The sequence below is a fragment of the Netta rufina genome (genome assembly GCF_964035555.1).
Source record: "Netta rufina genome assembly, chromosome: 2".
Taxonomy (NCBI): Eukaryota; Metazoa; Chordata; class Aves; order Anseriformes; family Anatidae; genus Netta; species Netta rufina.
The window spans coordinates 57,992,884-58,017,183 of record NC_140124.1 but is presented as its reverse complement, the minus strand read 5'-3'; the positions used below and the strand labels follow the sequence as shown (position 1 = coordinate 58,017,183).

The 24,300-nt window shown below is 42.4% G+C and overlaps 1 protein-coding gene across 1 annotated transcript in view; it reads left to right on the top strand.

The window, feature by feature from the left end:
* The window catches only part of HECW1 (HECT, C2 and WW domain containing E3 ubiquitin protein ligase 1), a gene marked incomplete at both ends in the record, with an annotated part of 187,478 nt that overhangs the window by 48,201 nt on the left and 114,977 nt on the right, over positions 1-24,300 (top strand). The window contains one exon of the mRNA XM_084281623.1: positions 7,669-7,763. Coding sequence (XP_084137749.1) covers positions 7,669-7,763 — 95 coding nt within the window. The remainder of the gene's footprint in view (positions 1-7,668; positions 7,764-24,300) is intronic.

Below are 24,300 nucleotides of genomic sequence, written 5' to 3'. Positions count from 1 at the left end.
ATCCAGTCCAGCCACCAGTATTCCTTAGCAACAAATCTTGCCAGTAGGGCAATTTTTATGAGGGAAGTACACAAGCAAAAACCTACTGATAATAGATTTGTGTTCTTCGCAGAACCACATTGTTATATTTTTCCTGGTTACCTTTATGTTCCTAAGTCAAAATGAGAGGCAGGTAGCAAAAATGTGTGTCTTTGTCTTTCTCGTGCTTAGGAGTCTCCACCTGAAAAATTACTGAATATCAACAACTAATCACAGTGCAGTTTTAAGTAGATGCATATCACTTCATGTCAACTGCCTAGTAATAGAGCTAGATTGTACATGGCTAGACCCCAAATCAATGAACATGCAACACTGGAGGCTCGAACAAATGTAGCTAGGACAGAGGAGACTGGCTTACTGACTGCAAGCAATTTATTGTTGCCCATTAAATATTAGCGTACTGATTTACTGTACTACTTCTGTGGTTATTGGAGGCAGGCAGCTGCTAAATAGGATCATCAAGCAGAGGAAATATAAGTGAAAGTCAATAATAGGGAGTATCCACAGATCACAAATAACAACAGAACAAAGAATCAATGATAAAATAAATGGCAATCAGCTTTCCTGTTACAAAGGAGATGACTCTAGCCCTGAACATGCAACCCTTTTAAAGCAATAGCTGCTTATGTCAAAACCAAGAAGAAAAAACTCTGAAGATGAGATAAAATTAAGATTAGATAATGTGTTCCTAAAACATCAGCTAAGTGCAACTACTCAAATACATCATGTACTGCTGCAGATTCAGGGTTATTTGAATGTTCAAACTCTGCATTTCTGTATCTTGACAAGCTTGGATTCTTTTGTCTCAACTGTGATCTTGGTGATAAGTTTTTTGGGTTTTATGCTGCTTGTTTTTGATATGCTTTAGTTTCCTTGCAAACATTTTTACCTGAAATTATCAGTACCTACTGGTCAATCTTACTTCTACCTCCAGATGCTTTTCTCTTTCTTGCCTGGAAGTATTATAGTAATCTGGAAGCTGAGGTTTTAAAATCTGGTATCTTACCATTTCTCAGAAAAGGTCTTTTGAGAGTCTGTGTTCACATGTGTTTTTGCACATGTGTGTTTTAGACCAGGACAGGGAAAAAGTCATGAGAAAATTGGAATAAATTCTGCAACTGGGATTAAACAGACACATCTGCTTAGGCCTTGTTGGGTTTTAAACTGTTGCCTGTCTAAAAACTGACGAGCCTTACATAAAGCCATAGGCAGTTGTGTTGCTGAACGTCTACTATGAGCAGATATAGTTTACAGCTTAAGGAAATAGAAGCAGACCAGCCTGAAGGCTGGAGTATCACTGCTGCATATCAGACAGGTAATTCCTGGAACAGGCAGTTTTTCGGGTACAGCAAAAGGAATAAGAGCAGCCATGGAAATAAGTTTCCCAAGCAGGTTTTTTGCATGGAGCAGCAACAGGCATACATGACAGAGATAACCAGTACCGTGTATTGATGCTGCAGGTAAAAAGGACAGGCACTCGTGTCCCGGGTTTCCCAGCCAGCTGCTGATGCAGCTCATACATAGTGAATGAAGGAATGTTCCTGGTGAGAGGGCACTTTTTTCTCATCCTTCATCAGATTTGACTCTCTCTCCCTTTGCCTTTCCTTGTCATGCTGTTTTTTCCCTGCTTTCTTCTCCCTGTTTTCTCATGTAGACAGTCCTAGTCTTCTCCCTCTTCTTTACTGTCCTGTCCTGCTCAGTGATTTTCCTCTACTCTCAGTCCTGCTTTTCCCTCAGCTTCCACATCAGTGCCCATGCCTACTCAATTCCATCACTGCACCACATCATATAAACTGCCTTTAATTGCTGTTTTGACTACCCATTGTAATTTCTTCTCCTATTTTTTCATATGCCACCCCCAGCGTCCCCACTGTGTTTAATCCCAGTTCTCCCCTGCAGAGACTCCCTGACGCACCTACTGGCTCTGCTTCAGAGACAGCCTTGGCTACTGTAATTTCAGACGGTCCCATAGCGATCTGATTATAGCACAGTATCATACATTTATTTACTTTACTGCTGGGTCTTCTTGAAGGAAAACTTTATGACTCATAACTTAATTGCTTCCCTCTCTGATTTGGTTTGCTCAGTTCCCACCCACGTACCATAGACAGCTACCTTTTCATTACTCGTTTTTGACACCTCTCATTTTTTATGCATGAGGCTTGCCCAAAAAGAGCGAAAACAGCTCTTTTAGTAATAGATGGAACTGATCACAAATGACTCAGTTTTGAAGACTGACGTTGCTTCCCTGAAAGATGTGCTTAGAAATGCTTAGCTAATGCCTAGTCACCTTAGCTATTTATTTGAGCAAAAGTGCCAGGGGTGTAAATTACAACCAGGTTGTGGAAGTGCCTCGTGTATCACACACTGATCAAACACCAACTGGTAAAGCATGCTGTGATGCATCTTGCCTCTCCAGAGAATATAATTTAGTTTTTTTCCTTGAAATATCCATTAGGAAGTTGTGGGTGTTTCTATTTTTTAGTATAACAAGGGAAACTGCTTAACCCTGGCATTGCATTGCTTCTTGTTATATTTGAGAGACTAAATTCATCATTTAGTGAAAGCTAAGCCTCTGAGACCAGACTAACCTTAGTGAGGAGCAGAGGATTATAAGAGCAAATGAACTTTTGGAAAGGGTGAGAGATTTAAGGCAATTTTGTCAATTCTCAAGGAATGAAGGAAGGCAAGTTGGGCATGGAAGTGCTTTAAAGGAAAATGGTATCAAGTGAACCAACAGGAATGATAGCACTGGCACAAGATGACCCAGGATGACAAGAGTGGGTGGATGATGGAGGTGAGATGGGGAGAAGGACTGGGACACCCACCAGAGGCTTTCAACCTTCACTACCTCTAGCTGCAGTTCATTAGTAGACCCTACTACATTTTATCTCCACTCACTTCAGTTTAATAATGAGTGCAGTGTTTCCAATTGCTGAGTGATTTTGGAAGAAGTATAGAATATTGCCAGGAGGAGTATTCAGCTGGTAATTAATTTTGCAGTTAATTCACAAAACTGACTTGGTAACTGAGGTAACTCAGGCCTTTAGTAGAGAAATAATTTTCCATGGACTGGATAGTTTTTACTGTGAGAGTAGTGAATCTCCATGGCAGAGGAGTCCTCTGGCACAACTCAGACTTGCTCAAAATTTTGCTTTGAACGAGAAGTGATTTCTGTGGTGTCTGGGCTACGTCCCTACTCCTCCTCATGTCCTCAGGAACACCCCACCTACAGGAAAGTTGGTGCCTACGGGCTGCAGTACAAGGAGGGAAATGGAATCGCTTCTCCTGCTGTCTGGCTTGTTACTCTGCCCTGGAGGCCTTGACTTGGGGCAGCTGTGTTTTCTGCACCCATGATGGTTACACCAGTGGATCTGAGCATATGACTTGGGACTGGTTTATTTTTATCAGTGCAGTGGAAGGCTGTAAAACATCAGTGGTGTAATGGAGGTACCAAGGCTGATGTAAGGGGAATATGTTACTGTTTTGTTCTTGATCAATGAAAATCACCAAGTAGTCTGGTAATTGTCATGGGCACAGGTATTTCTGAGCATCTTTAGATGTCTCATCTCTTGGAAGATTTGCTAATCTAAATGTCATTTATACTAATTGAAAGGAGAATTTAACTTCATTACTTCATGACTTTAATATCATAACTTCATTACCTGATCCAATGAACTACTGTTCCTAATTACTGAGATGAAAATAACAATGGCACATCTTTATTTATAGCGGGATTAACAGGACAACACCTACTGCTGACCTGGGCATCATGCAATGTAGCTAGGGCAGCAGGACAGATGTAAATGGTTGTCTTTATTCCAGAACAAGCTAGTCTACAAGAGTATAATGTAAACAGCCCTTATACTTGCATGTTACGTGCTAATGCCAGCTGGATAATATTCAGGTTAATTTATATCACTGCCTGGCCTATATTTCAGATGCCTTCTGTTCATCTGCAGAGGTACAAAGCCAGTGAATGTCTGTGCTTGCATTTGTTTTGCAAATGTCTCTTTCAGAGGTGATTCAGAGGTACAAGAACAATCTTCATAATGATTAAAATGTTAGGATGACACTGAAGTGGAAAACAAGACACCAACTATGTTATTTGGAAAAAAATGGCACCCAGCCAAAAAAACAAACAAACAAATAAAATCTAAGGTTTAGGTGAAATTTTTGTGCACAAGGATGCCACTGGTAATTTTGCAAGCTTTACTTGTAAAAATTTTATCTAGAGGCCTAAAAAGGATATGTTGTAATGCAGTGAGAATAGCCATTTTCTTAATATTGTCAATCTGAAATAGATCTGGGAAAATGTAGAGAAAAGAAAAAAGAAAACATTGTTCCCTTGATGTTTCCAGAATAATTTCTCAAGCTGAGATGGTTCCCATAAGATCTTCTGCCATCAGACCTTTCTCTGAATGAAACCTGTGACTCACTTGTTAATCACCACCTCAAATTTTGCCTGATGAATATTTCTTCCTCTGACGCCATTTTGAATTGGACATGACACTCACATCTCTCTAGGTTGCCTTCTTTCTAGTTTGCATCTGTATTTGAACAAGTTGATTGAAAATTAAACTATAAATAGTAATTCTGTGAAACTAAGAAAGGAATCGTCAGTACCCATGTGGTTCTTTACAAATATATACTCAATTATCTTTGTAATCCTCTGTCCTTGAAAGTAATACTAATAGCCAGAATACCTACGGAAGGATATATTCTTCTTCTGTTCTCACTTTGTAGTAGTTTTAGCTTAATTAAAAATATTATTTAAACCATAGTGTCCCAATGTACATGGTAACCGATTTCCTACTTGTCAACCTATTTCTTGCTGTGAGGTCTGAACATGGTCACACAGTTTACTACCAAAAGCTATACTTTATTAGCCATGTAAGCTAATAGTATGCTTTATAATAATAATAATAATAAATAATAATAATAATAATAATAATAATAATAATAATAATAATAATAATAATAATAAGCTTCTCTGTGTTCTACCTCACTGTTCCACGCAAGCTGTAGCTAAAGATCTCCAGGGGAGAGGAGTGTTGGTTTCACCTGTGGTGGTTTTACCGTGCTGGGCAGCTAAACCCCACAACCGCTCTCTCACTCCCCCTCTTTTAGATGAGGAGGGGGAGAAGTAAAGCAAAGAACAACTCACGGGTTGAGATAAGGATAATTTAATTAAAGGGAAATAATAATAATAATTAAATAAAGATTATTATGAACTAAACAATTTAACTAAAGGGAAATAAAAAGGGAAAGGGGAAAAGGGAGGGGGAAAGGGAAAAAATAAAAAGAAGGGAGTAAAACAAACAAATAAAATAAATGAAGGCTATATGGAAGTGCAGAGGAAAGAAATTACTCTCTGCTTCCCACAAATGAGTGATGATTGACCACGTTCTTGAAGCAGGGCCTCAACGCACATAGCCGGTGTTCGAGAGGAGGACCAACATTTTCCCAACGAGACCCCACCCCTCCCCTCTTCTTCCTGTTTCCACCTTTTATTGCTGAGTGTGACACCACATGGTATGGAATATCCCTTTGGTTGGTTTAGGTCAGCTGCCCTGGTGATGCTTCTCTCCTCACTTTTTGCCCACCCCCTAGGAGGGTTAGAGAAAGGCCCGATGCTGTGCCACTTCTGCTCAGCAGTAGACACAACACTGGTGTGATACCACTGCTGTTCCAGCTACAAGTGCAGAGTACAGCACTGTATGGGCTGCTGCCGGGAAAGTTAACATTCCAGCCAGACCCAGTACATCACCCTGCTGGGCAGCTAAACCCCATCACACCTGCTCTCTCGCTCCCCCTCATGAAAGGAAGAGAGGGAGAAAATGTAATGAAAAGGAGCTCAAGGGTGGAGATAAGGACAGGGAGATTGTTCACCCATTACCATCATGTGCAAAATTGATTCAGTGTAGGGAGATTAATGTAATTAATTACTAGCAGACTAGAGCAGTGAGAAACTAGAAACACCTTCCCCCTCCATTCACCCTCTTCCACCTCCTCCCCATGAGCAGCGCAGGAGAATGGGGAATGGGGGCTGTGGTCAGTCCCCAACATTTCATCTCAGCCGCTCCTTCATGGTCCCTCTCTGCCCCTGCTCCACGTGGGGTCCATCCCACAGGATGCCGTCCTTCCCGAACTGAGCCTGCGTGGGCTGCCCACAGACAACAGCTCTTCAAGCACTGCTTCCACACAGCTCCCTCCCACAGGGTCCATCCCCCAGGAGCAAACTGCTCCAGCACGGGTCCCCCACGGGTGGGCGGCAGCTCCCCCCAGACCCCTGCTCCTGCGTGGGCTCCTCTCCATGGGCTGCAGCTCTGGCCCGGGGCCTGCTCCTGTGGGGGCTCTCCATGGGCCGCAGCCTCCTCCAGGCCACATCCACCTGCTCCACTGGGGGCTCCTCCACCCATGGGGGGGGCTGCAGCATGGAGATCTGCTCCATGTGGGACCCATGGGCTGCAGGGGGACAGCCTGCTCCACCAGGGGCCTCTCCACAGCCCGCAAGGGAACTGCTGCTGCCTGCCTGGAGCACCTCCTGCCCTCCTGCTGCACTCACCTGGGGGCTGCAGGGCTGGTGCTCACTCCTTTCTCACAGCTGATGTTGCACAGCATTTCTGAGCCTATCTTAAATATGTTATTACAGAAGTTGTGCCAGTGTCGCTCACTGGCTCAACCTTGGCCAGTGCTGGGTCCCTTTTGTAGCCAGCTGAAGCTGGCTCTTCTCACAGAGGCCACCCCTGTAGCCCTCTCAACTACTGAAACCTTGTAACGTAAACCCAATACAAGAAGAAAACTAAGATTTGAATAATTGGTGAGAACTGTGTGTTTTAGCTATTGTATTATCATCAACTTTTCCTGTCCGCTCAGTGGGTAAATGCTTTATCTGCTGAGCTGTTAAAAGTCCTGTAGAGAAAATGAAAATTCAATCTGTCTTGCAGTTTTTCGGTTCCTCAAGCTCACCTAGCTTTTTTTGCTTCCAAAAGGAATATCACTGTATGTGGCAAAAGTAGCGCTGCAAGTCCAAAACCATGGTCTTGCTTGAGTTCCTCAAATAATTCAAATCTTTGGAAGTCGGTGGAAATGCTCCAAGATGAAGTCTCATGGTACTACACTGTTTTGAAAAATGCTTTAATGTAGTAAATCTCAGAGAAGTTAATCGGTGTAGATCCATGTCCTTCCTCTGGCCAAGGCCAGAGCAAACTGAGTCAATGAAACCTATCAGTGAGCACTTATGCAAGCACATTGCGCTAAGTTTCTCACTTTCTCTGCACATTACTGCTTGGTGTATCTAACTAGTGATGGTTTTCTGTCCCTACTTTTCTTCTTCTTAGAGTAGCTAAAGGATGTTGATTGTGTTTTCTATGGTCTGCCTGTCATAACTGGTGCTCAGGTTATACTGTTTTAAGTCACGGGAATTGAACTCTAAATTTCACTCTGGCAAAGCAGAAGATCAGAGGCAGGAGACATCCTGTTGTGCCAACCAACAAACCAGAGACAAACTACTCACAATTCAACTACATGCCAGCCTTTTGAGTAAACCTTATTATGTCTGTCTGCTGCAAGCAATTGTGCCGCTTCTCCCTGGTTCTTCTAATCTGAAATAATTCCCTCTTTCAGCTGAAACAAAGATCTGCTTCAAATACTATCATGGCGTGAGCGGGGCACTACGAGCCACAACTCCAAGTGTCACAGTGAAGAACAACGCAGCTCCCGTAAGTTATACTGGCCTTTTATTTTTTCAGTATATTTTCCCTACTGTCACTGTGCTATGCCTTGCTTTCCTTGCCTGCTTTGTGTACTAATATATGAAAACTGAACAGAGTATTTTCTCTTAAGCGTGCTGTGGAGCAGAGGAGTGGGTATTCTCTCAGTTAAGATGTGGATCTATAAGCCAAAAGAACTTAAGAGTCAGCTCTCAATCTGTCACAGATAACTTCTGTGATTTGGGGCCAGTCCCATTTCCTAGCTGTATTCCGTTCTTTTATCTTCTGTCTTCTGGGTGTTGTGATATTTGTTTAATATCTCTGAAGGACTGGGGAACCTTGGATTGTAAGTACAACAAACATGTAGAAAAGGAGTAAGATTTTCTTAAGTGCATTTCTCAAAATCAAGTTGTGAACACTTTCATGGAGGTGTCTCTGAGTTCCAGAAACAGCTAGGCTCTGACAGACTAGCATCAGTAATATGAAGTGGGCATTCAGACCCTGATCCATCAAAGTACTGAAGATCATTTTTGACAGACTGAGGCTTCATTGAGAGCAATTTTGGTCTGTTTAGCAAAGCTCCATGGCTCAAATGGCTGTTAGAAGCTATGTATCTTGCCCATTTTCAGAAAATGTAGTCACCCTAAGAGTGAAAAAAATTTGAGAAGCCTGGAGAGACTTGCTGAACTCCAAAGATTGTCTGGTCTTGCTGAAGGACTTTCACTACCTACTAGGCTCATCTTGGCAGAGAACCGATAGAACTAAGGAGTTTTAGTTCAACCAACATTAGAGATGGATGGGTTCAGATGTTTACTCTGGAAACAGAGTTCAGGAAAAGTTTGTCTTATGTGTGGGTGTACATAGGTTTTAGTGGACATCACTGAATCACGTTTTTTGGGATGGTCCCAAGTGTGGTGAAAATGTGTGATTGCACCACGGTCAGGAAGGATTAACTTTTTTACCCGTGATGCATGTACAGACTTTCGTTGTTTTCCTTTTACCTTCTTTTGATGTACTCTACAGCTGGAAGCTGGATGCTGGGTAGGGACTGATGTGTCTGTTAAGAATAAAAGGTGTTGTCTCAATACACCTTTCTCATATACTCAGGGCGAGTCCATGCACTATTTTGGGAGCCTGGAGAATTCATTTCAGCTGTCTTCAGTGGAACATTATGGGGTGCTCTCAGATATTTTAATTTTGTGGGACACTGAAAAATACTTTGTATGCTGTAGCATGTAGTGTCTTGTTGACTCAGGACTTACCATTCATTTCCTGATTGTCATCTGTCTGAGGGGGGACCATCTGTGCCATTGATTTAGTCCCAGTCCTCTCTGAAAGGTACGGGAGTTGGCCAAGCAAGGCAGAAAATACCAGTAGGCTGCGAGATCAGAATATTTTTTTCATGAATCACATCTGTGTCTCAGACTTGAGTTTGACCCAACTAAGTAAATTTCTCAGGTCTAGCGTGGAGGGGTTAGTGTTTCATTATTAACTATTGGCCGTATGTTTTAAGTTAATAGAAGAATGTCAGAGGAGCTGCTCTTTGTGATAAGCAAATATGTAATCTCTCCAACTTCTTTAGCTGAAGCCTTTACACACATATGGAAAATAAAGTGCCTTAAGTAGCCATTCCCTTCCAGCTGAAGAGGGCTTATGTTTAAACGAAAGTCATTGTCTAGTACTCAAAGTCTTCACAGAGGTCAGATGAGAAAAAGAAACACCTGTTATGATCTTCAGCTGAGTATACTGTACATGACTGAAAAATAAAATACAATAAAAAGTAGTGTCACATACATTTTCCATGTGAGGGTCAAACCATCACCTTTGGCAACAGCATTCTCTTCACATCTAATTTTTCTTGCTGTTCTGGGTTGCAGATTAGTCTGATTTTTGCCAGTTGCCTTCACAGACCGGAGAGGCCAGCAGTGTTGTAGATGCATCATTGGTTTCTCTGTTGTTTTCTGTTCATTGTTTGCTGCATGACATAAATATTTGGTGCATTGTAAGGCAAATACTAAGCAGTGAAAACAACAAGAACAAAGGAATAGCAACAAAGATGATGCAATATTAACCTGGGTGACCCTGCTGTATGAGTGCAAGGGAAAGAAAAGAAAAAAATAAACAAACAAACAATAGATTAGAAAACCTCTGTATGAGCACAGAGGAAAATAATGGGATGGTTCTTGCATATGTGTAGGCTTTCAGTTAAGTATGACCCTTCAGATCCCAGTCCTAGCTGAAAAACCATCAGATGGCTTTCCTCATCTGTCTCTCTGCAGTACATTTGCAACCTATTTTATTACTGAAGTATTTGAATGTTTCACAGCATACTGCACCACTGGAAAATGGTGTTTTTCTAACTGCACAGAAAAGGAAGGGGATAACAAGGGATTTACTGAGCCCTAACCTTTTCCTGGGCTCTTGTGTGCCTCTGCGCTGGCTGCCACTGGGGCAGAGATATCAGTCATGCAAAGTGCAGATGTTATCCTTACAAGTGCAAAAGGATGTAGGCACTCACCTCTGAGTGTGATTTCACTAACACCGAATTCCGGACCCTTGTACTTTTCAACTGAGTGGAAAGAGAGAGAGGGAAAATGTTAAACAAATTCCAAAATAATCCAATAATCCGCCATATCTATTTTAAAACTTTTTTTTTTTTTTTTTTTTTTTTTCAAATAGTGGCTTAGGGCAATGATCAGGAAGTTCTTGTCCAAAAGCAGCAGCATCTATTCTGGTTTTCACCTTGCTATGCTCATTCATCATCAGCCAGAGAGTAAATGCACACCTTCCCTTATTCCTGTCCCTGGGTCCCTCCCCATTCCTTTGCAGTCAATCCAGTCAAGTATACTGGGTGGGCAGCCCCATCTCTTTTTCCTGTCTCCTGAATTGATAATCCTAGCACGGCTGAGCAGGAAAGTGATAGATTGTTTTATTTCCCCTGTTCCTCTGTGCGATCAGTTATGGGCTGTGACAGTCGTGCCATGCTTGTCTGAGGTCCCTGAGGCTTCTTACCCTAGTGAGACTTGACACCCTGGGCCTTCTGTGATCAAACTGGATGCATCAAACCCCTCCATTGTTTTCCTTGCTCCAGTGATTCAGAGCAGCGCCCCAGGGTCCCAGGCATGGCATTTCTCAGTGCCAGTGAAAGCTCTGGTCCCCCAGTTGGTGCGAGCAGGGGCTCTGTTCAGCAGTAACCTTCTTCAGATCCCGGAGCAGGTTCTTACACATCTTTTCAGCTCATGGAGGGAATCTTGTGCATGGAAACTTACCCACTATTGCAATCAGTGGGAGTTTTAGTGGCATCTGTGGGATCTTAGCATTTTGTTCCTACCTTTGCAGGGAGAAAATCTCAATACAGATCCTACTGTGGGTGTAGGGGCTGAAGGTTTTTTGAAAGTTTATTGCCTTGAAAAAGGAGAATTTTTGCCAATGTGGTAATGGCATCACAAATTCACCCTGAAACTTAGGCTGTCACTAGAGGGACAGAGGGAACGAGGCTTTGTTTATTTGACAGAAACAAACCTTTTCGTCTGGCACAGCTTGGGAAAAATAGCAGGAGCAGATGTCCTTCGAGAAGCGGCATTTGGGGACAGGTGACCTTCCAGGGACAGTGTTTTCCCTGCTAGCACAGACTCACCTGCATCTGCAGCCACCCAAGCAGATTTTGTCTGAGCCTCCAGGCACGTGGCACCTCCTGCGATGGGGGCAGCAGCTGGTGTGTTGGCCAGTATACCCGGCGGGTATCTTGTCCTGCCAAAGAGACCTGCAAACACCAATAACCAGACAAATCCTAACACCACAATTCAAAAACAACAACAACAAATCTGTCTGTCTGTACGTGGTTCGCTGCAACTGAGAAGAGAAAAGGAGCTAGAAATAGCCATGCTGGGGCTGTAAGTGGTTGCCATTCTCGTTCACGTGCTGTTGAGACAGTATTTAACTAGCAGTTAAAAGGAAACCTGCTTCCAAAGGGGGAAAAAGTTGCTGTGTTAGTTGGATGTCTTTGCATAGCATCGGTGGTGCTTGAGGCTGAGCAGCATCTCGCCTTCCTTATACTGTGGATGTTCTGCTCCATTTGAATTTATCTCCTTACATTCTAACCCAGTTATTAGAGCTGCCTCACCCCCTGATTGGGATGCCCTGCAGTTCATTTGTCAGTGAAAAGTCCCGTCACATTTTATTGCTTTTGAATCGTCGAGCTTGAATATCTGGGAACCGAGGGCCGTGCACTTTGACCAATTCCTACATGGCGAAAGCTTAAATGTGTATTTAGGGCCTGGGGCTGATAGCAGTGAAGCGGAGCACCTGCAATCCTGGGAAAAAAGGAACATCCTGGCAGGCCTTTTTTTTTTTTTTTTTTTTTTTTCCTAAACTAGTGGCATCCGTAAAGTGCATTTGTGCACAGTAGTTTATACTTCTAAATCATAAGCATGGCTCTGGTGAGGGCAAGCTGAACAGTCTCCTCAGTAGAAAAGCACATTTCTGTGGCATCTGTAACATTCCTGTTCCATTTGTTACTCTTCTGTTATTCCTAATGTCACCTTTAATTCATCTTCACACCGGATATTGTTGTAGAAAAACAATACAAGTTAGAGCAATTAATTCTAGGAATAGGAAAGCTGCATCTTGCTAGTGGGAAAGTCTGAGCATGAAAATGATTTAACCTGAGCGCGGTTCTTCCACGGTAAAATAAAGCAGGCACAAGAACAGCATACTGAATGAAAGGGAAATCTTTTCCCCTTTGAGCTTATAGCCTAAAAAGATAAATTGGATACACCACAATTAAAAGACAGTAAGTGGAGAATCAATGTTTTAGCCTTAGGACAAATGTCTTCACTAAATTGGGAGTGTTCACTAGCGGTGTATTAGATGCAAATCACCACGGTTGATCGAACCTCTGGAGCTTTCGTGCCACAGTTTCTGTCTCGTAGATCACAATGGCACTTGTCAAATATACTTAGCGTCCTGGGGAAAGCTTTGTAAATTGGGGCTAATTATTGGAAGAGACCTTCTCTGGGCTGTGTTTGTGTGGAAATGCTACCTCAGCTGGGCTTCCCACAGCAGGAATTACCGCTTGATAAGCTGCTGCCATTTGATGGTGACTGATCATTCTTGAGGACTTCCTGCTGTAAATATTTGCATTATGTGCTGTCACGTCAGAGTGTGGGCTGCTGAGGAGTGTTTGATAATGAAGCGTTCTGCCTCATTTCCATGTATGTGCTGCAAGCCAGGATTTTGAAAGAGCTTGCACGTATGAGCAGCCATCTCTCTCGTTCTTTCCAGAGACTGGATTTAAAATCTCAGCTGTGTGTTCTTTTTTACTTCTGTCTTTTTCTGTGATAGGTGAGTTTTAAAACTGTCTGTGTTTCTGGGGCATTACTATGTTTAATAAATCTAACAGATTATTTTAAAAAATTAAGAATAATTATAATTAAAGAAACAGAAGATAAAGAGGTAGCGGCTTACAGGAAACTTGTGGCTATTGTTGTGATCAGCAGTTAAGGTTTAAAAAAAAAGAAAAGCTTATGGGAAACACAAAATCAGGCTGCTGCAATTAATCACAGCAAAGAATGCAAGCCAGGTACATGTTTAACAAGTGTGAGTGGTGTACTTTGGAAGGCTCAGCATTTCTAGGAAGGGAAGCATCATTTCTCTGGAAGCTATGGTTCTGCTTAGGTGACTAAGTATTTGTCAGGACTGAGCAAGAGCATCCCCTTTCCTTATCGTGAGATGTGAAGAAGCCAGAGCTCCCCCAGCTTGCAGCTGCCTTTGAATGCAAGGTAAGGAGCAGCATCGTAGTGCCACCTATATTCAACCTGTCCCTGCATACACCTCCTCCTATTTTGATTTCCTGCAAAGGAGAAGGAGACAGTCAGGGATGAAAAAGTCAACAGGGAAAATGACTGGAACTGGAAATACTTGCTCGGACGGAAGGAAGCATAGATTACAGAAGTGAAAAACAAAGTGCTCTCTGCCAAGGCAGTCCCTTTCCAACATAAAAGAGGATCTAACAATATATTTGATAAGAAACAGTTGTAAGAGATTGTATTCTACTGGTTAGCCATTTGAGGTGAATGATTCTGAGACAAGCAGCTGCTCCATAAACTGTGGGAGGAAGGTGGTCTGCGTAGGCTTCTGATCTGTTGGAAATATCTGCACATTTTTTGTTTTCTTCTGATACGGCATTTTTTTCACAGTACTTGCAATGTTGTCCGCGTCCCACCTACCTTATGTGCTCATACTCTGCCACTGGTGTAGACTAACATGGAGTAATATAACACGAGGGAGGACAAAAGTCTTTGGATTTAAAGAAACTATTAAATTTGACTGTGAAATTACTTCAGCATTTTAATGTAAAGCTCTGTATGCCATTGCTTTTCTGCAAGTATGCAAGGAGCAGTTTGGTCACTTCTATACAAAGGAATTTTATTGTGTCTGGAGCTAAGTAGCTCTAATGGCTCACCGTAAGCTTGGTGGAGGTAAAAGAAGTGTAGTAGTACTTCTTAGAGGGGAATTGGCAAGGATTTTATTATGTGCATAAGAAATATTAGCACTTTCATGTTAGGCAACCCTAAGTGTGTGCATTTTCTGCTTGTCTTGAAGTGTTCTAGAGAGCTGGAGTTAAAAAAGAGGGCAAAGAAAGGATATACGAGCAATACAGAAAGGTTTTCATTAGTAGTCTATTGTTTTTAACACTTCATATTGTAGTATCACCTAAGCGCCAAACTATGATTGGGCTCGAGGGCACTGTGCACTGAATAGATATGCTCGCCATTACACGAGCATTTGGAGAGCAGATTTTCCAGGCAGAATTTGCCCCCACTAGCTACAAGATACGAGGGAATTATTTTTAGTGTGAAAACGACCCTCAACACATTTGTTACAGCTTTAAAATGTCATGAATTCATTTCTTCACTTCCGTTTTCCTTCATTATAAAACCATGGCAGTGTTTTACAGCCTGATTTGGCAATATGCAGTAATGTTCAAACATACTCACTCACACGAGCAGCCTTCTAATAGTTGCACGGTTGAGCCCTTAGTTCAGTGTAATTACATTTTTGGTTATGCTTTTCTATATCCTAATTAGCACTGATTCAAAGAATTTGAAGCTTAATGACATATCCAAATTATTTCTTATTGCCACCTCAGTAACACAGGCACTTTTTTTCAGAACCCAGAGACATAAAGACCATTGTATTTACACTGCAATTACCCTGACACGGAGCGAGTGGTCCATTTATATGAATTAGTGGAGTCAGAAAGCGTAACCCAGGTTTAATTGGTCTCTAACTGCAGCGTAACTATAGTCACTGTGTTATAAATAATAACCTTTTCCTTCCTTTTATTTCCTCTCCTCACAGTTTAAATTGGGATGGTTGGCAAGAGATTTTCTTTAGATATTAAGAAAAACTCATGTGCACGAAGGCCTCTTCTGAGTACTGTTCAATAACACTGGCTTTTATGGTCCTGATGCAGTAAAGATGTGGAGCATGTGCTGAAACCCCATTGCTTTTACTGGAAAAGTTTAGGGATTTTCTTCCGAAATGGCAGAATCTTTCAAAACAGAGCAGAATTAGCAAGTAGAATCACTTCAAACTTCATTTTCATTATGACATATTTCAGATATGTCAATAAGCTGAAGTGACAAGTGATAAGTGATGCAGTTCTGCCTGCCTTGTGCCTTTTTTCCCCACTCTCTTGATACTGACTTTTTCAGCTTAGTGTGCTTTGAACCACTATCACTGCCAGTTTATGTCATCAAAAAGGACACCGCTTACAAGTTGTATGTGCTCAGATTTTATTACCTAACAAGCACAAAGTGAGCAGGGGAAATACAAACAATGATATTGTTTGTGAGCATCAGCACTGATTTCCTCAGCAGCAACCTGTAACTCACAACGTACGAGTATGTTCTTTTCTATTGCTCCGTCTCTGCTTTTCAGCACGCCGCTGTCTGCATATTTAGGAGTCCATTCATTTTGTGTTCTTCATAAATTCCTGATCCCTCTGTACGAAAGATGAGGTAGAATGTATTGAAGGGATGAAGTTTCAAATATAAGAACCAAATACAAGTTTAGTTTTGGTGCCAAAATTCACAACTGATTTGAAAGACATGAGAAATGGCCCCAAAACACCATTCAGTGCTTTTTCTGCACTAAATCACCTGCATATTGCGGATGCATCTCCAAGGAATGTGTATCTAGGAGTGAAGAGGGGAAAAAGCCACATGTGTGGTGTGAGTATGATACAGGGCTATGGATCTACGTCTCCACACAGCACTTCTCTTGAATGCCCTGCTCCTCACCGAGGGCTCTCAACACGCTGGCCCTGCAGCTCTGAAACAGGGGACTCAGAGCACTGGGACAAGCAGCGACTTTGCACGTATCATTGGAGTGTTGAAAGCCAGTGCCCTTCTGCAACCTGTGGTGAAGCCAGGTGATGTTCTAAAGAATGAAATAACTAGTCATATATATCAAATATTTCCTGGGCAGGGTATCAGACTATACAGAGAGGACGGTTGGGGTACCTGCACTATACAGCGCACTGATGTGTAACACAAGTTACAGAGGTACTGACATTGTCCTCATCCTTTAGTCCTCTTTTACCAGTGCAAGCATGTTTGAGCACCTGGTAACTTCAAAATCTATTTTATTTTGTACATCATGCTCTGCCACAGGCTTAGCTACGATGGATTTAAACAGGGAAGGAATCGCATAAGAGAGCTGGTATCTGTTAAGTTGTTAAGCAAAATAATTCTTTCAGTGTTCGTTTATTGAACTTTTTCCTATTGTGCTGCCATGAATGTGCAGTTGTGCAGTCAGAAAAACAGAGTAGGGGCAGAACAAAAGGCAGGGCTAAGGCCACCGTATCTCCTGTTAAAGCGTTGTCACCTTTTTGCCCTCTCATGGACTCTAATTAAGCAGCAGCTGCTGAGCCACCCCTAGGTATCACTGGCCAAAGCATACTCTTCATTTGCAGATCAGCTGCACTGATTTTGGGCTTCTCCCTGTTGCCCTTGCTTCCTTGCACAGGTTTCAAAGAAAACACTTGGGTCAACTTAACCTTACCGGGCATCTGATCCTGTATGAACTTCTTAATGTAGATTTAGAGTGGTTTAATAAGCAGACTTGCAGTGCAGCACAGAGTTGAAGTGAAGAAATTAAAAGCATGACAGATGGGGAACTGGAGTGATTTTATTTCAGCAGCACCAAGAAGATCATTACACAAGCCATTTATTTGTTAATGGGTTCAATACATGTCTGGTGTTTCCCAGCCACTTGCTTCCCGAATGTCTCTTGTTATGGTCACATAATAGCCGTACTAATCGCCTGCACATCATATTACTCCCTTCTGTAGTTTAGTAAATTATGGAAAGATCAGTGACTATTCAGCACACTGCACTGGTGTAATCATCTCTGTGCTGGTATGTAGCGCTAGTGAGATCTCGTTCCATGACATCCGCGCTATGCAAACACAGTGTAAAACTGTTGACTTTGGTACAGTTGCTTCTATCTTACACCAGCGTAACAGGTTCTGCTTTGGCCATTTAAATAGAGTTTAAAACTGAAAAAAAAAAAAAAGTAACAGGAATGCTGCACGGCTGAAACTTCTCCAACATCCAGCTAGTCCAACACCTGGGACCACAGAAGTTACAAGGATCCTGCAGTGCATGGGCATGAAATCCTCTATTTTAAATTATTGTTAAATTGTGTATGTCTGCAATAGGATGAAGCACAAAGCAGAAAGGACCAGGGTTTGGTTTGCTGTGCTTCATTATGTCTCCAGGACCACTTGTCTACATCGTGACTTCACTGGCCATGATGTTTTCACCAGTTGTCCATTCTAGGTGTGGATAGGCGTAGAGGGGTAGCTGTTGCAAAAATGTGTGTCCAAACTATTGCAAATGGGGTGCTTGGTGACTGGAAGTCATAGGAGCAGGGAAATAATTTGGGGCTCATAAGTTTGCACTCTGGTATGTATCACAAGACACCACGTAAAGATGCAAGTCAAATCTTCACCAAAAAAGTCCGGTGCAATAAATCAGACATGTAGACAGACCTAGTGAGCAGCTGCTTAGGTCATGGTTTAGCGTCCTATTTGACTTTCTGTTACCATATGTTATATAGCCATCCATCACTTTTTTTTTTTTTTTTTTTTTTTGGTCTTGTTAAATTCTTGGTTTTCTGTGTCCATGTAGTAATAAATTTTGCTCTCTAATTAGGCCATGCAAGAAAAAAAAAAAAAAAAAAAAAGATGCTTTCCTCAATTTTTAAGTTGCTATTGTTCAATTTCTTTGCCTTTTGTGTTCCAGGATCAGTGGATGTGAAGATTAGGCTTCCCTTCTCTGTATCAGTTAGCATGGCATATAGTTTTACCATTTCTACTTTTTCTCATGATTTTCTAAGGTGCTTTAGAAGTGTGTAAACACATCAGGGGATGCATGATACTGATCAGAGTCTCATTACACAGTTTTCAATACAAAATGAAATTCTTCTTGAATGTGTAAGCAAGTATTTCAGGAACTCTGATATCCTCTGGTACTCAAGAGTTGAGGAAGTTCTTTACATGTTTATTTAACAATATAAGAGAGGAAATTTTGCATGTGGATAGCAACCGTGTGGTTTTGTGTAGAACTGCAACTGAGGCAGAAGACTTTTGATGTAGGAATGGTGTTAATAATCGGCTAAGAAATCTGAAACAGTGGGGTTGAAATGTAACAGTTGCTGTATGTGTTGGACTCCATGACCCAGAAAGTAATTTCTAGCCTAGTGTTTCTGCATTGCATTTTCATCAAGATAAGGAGTCTGTGTTCTGGTGGTCATTAAAATCATACTGATACTTTTTCAAGAATAATTGAGTTAATGCATGAACTCTAATTGTTCAAATTCTAATTTGGGTAATTATGTTCCATCTTTAGTACACGCCATTTCAAATTAGTTTAGTTTATGTTTTTTTTCATGTCTTACTGTGCTTTGTTCTTTTGTACTGCTGTTGGTCATCATTATGTTTTATCACAGATGGGGCTGTCAGTATCTTCTCTCTCAGGTATGTGCTAAGAATTAAAGTTTTTTTTGAAGGGGTTAGAAATTCTAAAGTAAAAGTTGTTGTCATAGTCCTTAATCTGATGCTAATTCCTATTAGCTGATGAGACAAAGCAGACTACTGAAGTTCGAGTATTAGCCATGCTGAAGACCACAGGTTCCTGACTGATGTGTCCATCCAGGAAAATAAGTATACTGAGCCATAGTCATTAGGTTCAAATAAAGCAGAAACGACTCATGTTGAGGAAGAAATGCAAATATTAGCTGAGAGACAACTGTTTGTGTGGATAAGCCTTCCAAAGAAGTTGAATAAATTTTAAGGGGTGTACAGGGAAAAACATGAACTCAGTGCTTATTCAAAGCAATGAGTAAAATCCCAGATGACTCTCTAGAGCTTACAAAGAACAAGACAAAGAAGGCAGATGGAGCTGGGGCAGTGAAGGAACTTGTTCTGTAAAACTCTTGTGATACCTCTGTGATGATATGAAAACAGGACATCAGGGAAACTTGGGAAATTAAGCAGAATTAGCAGCTGATGGGTTTCTTTTAAAATATCTGTGATGTTTGTAGGAGATTAATGATTTTATAAACAATGTTAAGATGTCAGAGGTTCACCTCATCTCTTGAAGATGGTGATTAGTGTACTTGTATCTGCTGCTGGGTCTGACACGCAGCCAAGTAAAAAGGGAAGAGATGCTTAAAAAGATGTTGCTATAATTTTTAAGTCGATCGGTATAGATCATGGCAATCTGAAAGCCAGATCCACTGAAGCCATTAGAGATCATCCTGCTGATTCAGCGGGTCTTTATCTCAAAGCCTAGAAGAACTATTGCACAAGTATGTGCTAGATATGATTTGCTTGTCATTTACATTGTGTTTCTTTGTGTGGCTATTTTAAATTATTTATTTTGCTGTAAGGCACAATACTTCGGGCAGTTGCTTTGGAGTATAACTCAAACCATCTATAAGAGTTAGGTAAAATTAGATGATGATGATGATTATGATAATGATGATGATGATGATTTTCAGAAAAGAACAAGGAGACTCTCTCTGTCTAGGAAGTATTAATACACTGACCAACCTGCCCTCTGCTCTGTGTTGCAATTGTAGGTGTAGCCTGTAGGTTTACAGATGTGAGAGAAATATTTAGGACACACAAATGATAAAAAAATGGATATATCAATGGTGAAATTGCCATGCAAAAGCAAAATATAATTTTACAAGGTGTCAATGTGCAGTTGAGAAGACTGAGAAATTCTCGGGTAGGTGGTACAGATTATAAGGTCTCCAAACACTCACAAATGAAACAGAAGTTTTAGTGGAATCACATCTAACTAGGGTAAATGGTGCTTCATTCCCTGTGACCAGCTGGAAAAGTGACGCAGGGAAAAGAAAACAGGCAAGTTCTCTTCTCATGTACACATATCCACATCATTCATATCCACATTCAAGCCAAGGTATGAACTTAGGCTGAGGTGTGTAACTGCTTGCCCAGCCTCTCTCTCAACAGCTTTCAGCAACTGGCACCCTCCTAATGTGGCTCTTTTCAAGCACTGGGAGGATTTCTTTGCCTCCAAGCTGCAGGCAGCCAAACAGCTAGACATGCAGGGGGAAAGAGGCCATTAAGCTTGCCAAAGCCAGATCTGAGGCCTATGCTGACCCTCACTGAGTGCAACCTTACAATGATGTTTCATCTCTGCTGGAGATGGCATTGTCTTTAGTCCTGACTGGATTTTCAATAACCAAGTATTTCCCGGCAGCCAGTGTGAAGGAGAAGAATAGCTTATTTTTCTTGAAATCTCTTTCTTTTGTTTCCTCATCTACTTTCCTAAGTCACGGGAAGAAGGGGGGATGGGAGGCAGATTTGAGGAGAGAAGAATATTATTGAAATTTCAAACAGCATAACCCTTTATAAAAGTAACCAATACTATGTCCTGAAATAACCCATACCCTCCAATAACCTGTATAAAATCAGCAGGCCTGACTGCAGAGATGAATGTGAGGTGAACTTGCATGTGTCTATAACTTGTGGATTCGTAGGTCGCTTTGAATGTTTGGCATAATTCGCAGGCTGGGGTGACAGAAAGCTAGAAAGTTTTTCAGCAATTGCAGCACACATCATTGCCAGCAGATATCTGCCCTTCAAATGTAGTGCGTATGTAGGTGCTTCTGTGTGTATGTTCATTTGTATATGGTGGAAGCCCAGTGGTGATCGTCATTCTCTCCATCTAGCTGCTTTTTTGTCCTCTCTTACATTTTTTATTCTTGCTGTTCAGATCTGTATTTCCTACTTCTTCTGCTTATGGCTCAGCTTTTAGTTTCATGTTCTATCTGAATCTTGAGTATATCTTGTGTGTCCTGCACTTAGCTTCTCACAAACCTCAGGTGATGCAAAAAATAGATCTGTGATGTTACATTAACTGAGGAAAGTTTGTGATCAGCCAGCTAAAAAAAATGAAGAAGCAGTACAATTTTTATTCATCAAAAGGCAGACTTAAACTTTCCTGGTTATCTTTTAGGTTTATATTTCCTGGTTTCCAAGACCTCCCTCAGCAGGTTAATCAGGTCCCCTTCACACAGTTGTGATGGTGGATTGCAGTTATATAATATTGCGTACTTTGCTAAATCATTTTTGCTGTAACTGTTGCTTGTTTGAAAGATTAAGAGCAAAAGTAGCTCAAATGGGGAAATCAGTGTAGGTCAGTGTGTTAGATACCAGTATGTATGAGGGCTGTCTTTTTCTAAATAGAATTTTGAATCCTTTGTTCATTTTTAATCCTTGTATCTCTTGAGAAACATCTTCCACTGATATTAAATATCAGTCTGGGTTTCCTGGCTAGCTGAGTTCTCAGACAAGAGTATTTCCATATATATTGAAAGCATGCAGTCTCTCCCTTTTCGAAATCTCCAGTCAAAAAGCAGGGTTAAACTCTTAGGGAAGTCTGATGGAAAACATCGAAGTTGTTTCTACACAGCTCCCTTTCTGGCTGCAGGGATCTGTTTTTTATTTATGCTGAGGCCCTTCGTACCCCTATGGCAATGCAACAGGGCTTTATGGTGAGCATAAGCCTAAACCATGTTATTAGACTGTATGTTGATGTTCTTAGCAAAGGACCACCGGCGTCGCTCATACTACCTAACTGACCCCGGGAAATTGTTAAAATTGAGTTCAAAAATATATAACAGGCTGTATTATTTCAGGTACCAACGCATTAATGACGTTTTGTCTAGTCAGCTGGGACTGTTCGGTGCCTGTGACTGCAGGGGTGAAGTACTTGAGGGTTTCTAACACCCGTTACCACAGAGCTGATTCAGCTATGCAGGAATACTCAAGGCTAATACCGGAAAAGCCTGGAGGTGTCACAAGCCATCAGGAAACCCTGGTTTTATTAGCAGCCTATTTATTTCTCTCATTGTTCCCCAAGGGGTATAACCTATCCTAGCCAGTAAGCAAGTTTGAAAGATGCTGCTCTCATGTTTGAGTTCTGGAAATGCTGTGATGGTCGCTGTTGGCCTTTTTTGTTTGTTTTGGTTGGCGTTTTTTGAAATGTATCTGAAAGAGGGGGAGGACATTTTTAATATATGTGGAAGATCTGGAATTTTAGAAGTGCTTTCTTTCTTCATAGCCTCTTCCACTATTCTTTCTTTTCCACTCTTCTTCTAGAGAGCCTTGCCTTTTCTCTCTTCCCCTTTCATCACTTTGTCTTTCCTTTTCTCTTTCACTCCTTTCACATTTTTTGCTGGCTGCTTCTGCTCTGAAGATCACCTTGATTAGGAGATCCAGGCTGCCAGAGAAGCCTGCTGTGCTCTGGCCCGGAGCAGCCTTTAGGACCACTTGGCTGCCTCTCAGACAGCTGGCTGATGGCAGCCACTGTGTGACCCTCAAGGAGGGGTGGGTAAGCTACCAGGCACAGCCAGGGATGTGAGATCGACTTTGCTGTGAGGGTGAGCCAGGGTTCTGCCTGAGGCTCAGCTTGCAAGTCCACTGGTTTTGCAGCTGCCTCCCCACATGATGCGGTAGCACCCTGGGAGTCTTCATGCTTTTTGGAGCAGCTACTGCTGAGAGGATGCTCAGGTTGTACAAGTTTATTATTCATTCAGTTGTGCTTTTGAGAGCAAGGAGTGGAGTGGAGGAGCTGCCAAGTGTTTGTCTCGTGATGTCCTCACTTTCTCCTGCGAGTGATGCATCATTGACAGGGTGGGCAGCACAGGCTGCTCCAGCGCCATGCAGCTCGGGGATATGTAATACTGCTGCAGCAGGAGGACATGAAATATGAATGCGGCAAAGCCAGTAGCTCTCACCACTTGCAGAAGGGGCAGCTCCGGCTTCCAGATTCAGCAGTCATCCCTTGTGCTTCGCTCCAGACTGTAGCACAGACTGCCTCAAGATGGGAGGCAAAGAGCCATGTCTCTTGTTCACCTCCTTTCAACTGGTTTGGGGGCATGGCCCAAGGAGGTGACCTGGATCAAACCTACTTCCATGTAGCCCAAAGATTTGGACACTGGCGACATGGAGTTTGTGTGGAGATGGGAGCCACACCTCGTGCATTATGAGCCCCATTCCTCCCCGCTAGATGAGGACCGTGTGGGCGGTGTGTGTAGCGTGAGGTACTGTGGTTTAACCCAGCAGGCAGCGCAGCACCACGCAGCCATTTGCTCACTCCCCTCCGCCCCCAGTGGAACTGGGGAGAGAATTGAAAAGAAACATGCAAGAAGTTGTGGGTTGAGATAAGGACAGTTTAGTAAGAAAGGAGAGGAGAGGAAAAAGGGAAAAATAACCAAAGCAAGCAATGCACAATGCAATTGCTCACCACCCGCTGACTGATGCCCAGCCATGTCCATCCTGAATCCAAAACCATACCATACCACAGAACCATACCTCCTCCTAGGAAGAAAATTAACTCTATCCCAGGCAAAACCAGTGTCGTGGTTCTGCTCGAGTGGGCAGCCGAGCTCCACCACAGCCGCTCTCTCACTCCCCCTCCTCAAAGAGGAATGGGGAGAAAATATGTGAAAAGGGCTCAAGGTTTGAGATAAGGACGAGAAAATCACACAATAATTATTGTAACGGGCAAAACAGACTCAGCATAAGAAGATAGTAAGATTTATTGCTCATTACTAACAAGCTAGAGAAGTGGGAAACAAAGGAAAGAAACCAAAAGCACCTTCCCCCCCATCCACCCTCTTCCACCTCCTCCCCCCGAGCGGCGCAGGGGAACAGGGGAATGGTGGTTATGGTCAGTCTACAGCACTTCTCTGCCGCTCCTTCTCGGTCACTCTCGTCTCCTGTGCTGTGGGGTCCCACCCACGGGACGCAGTCCTTGATGAACTGATCCAGCGTGGGCTTCCCACAGGCAGCAGCTCTTCCAGAACTGCTCCAGATATGGGTCCGTACCACGGGGTCCATCCCTCAGGAGAAAACTGCTCCAACCTGGCTCCCCTACGGGCAGCAGCTCCTGCCAGGTCACCTGCTCCTGCGTGGGCTCCTCTCCACGGGCTACAG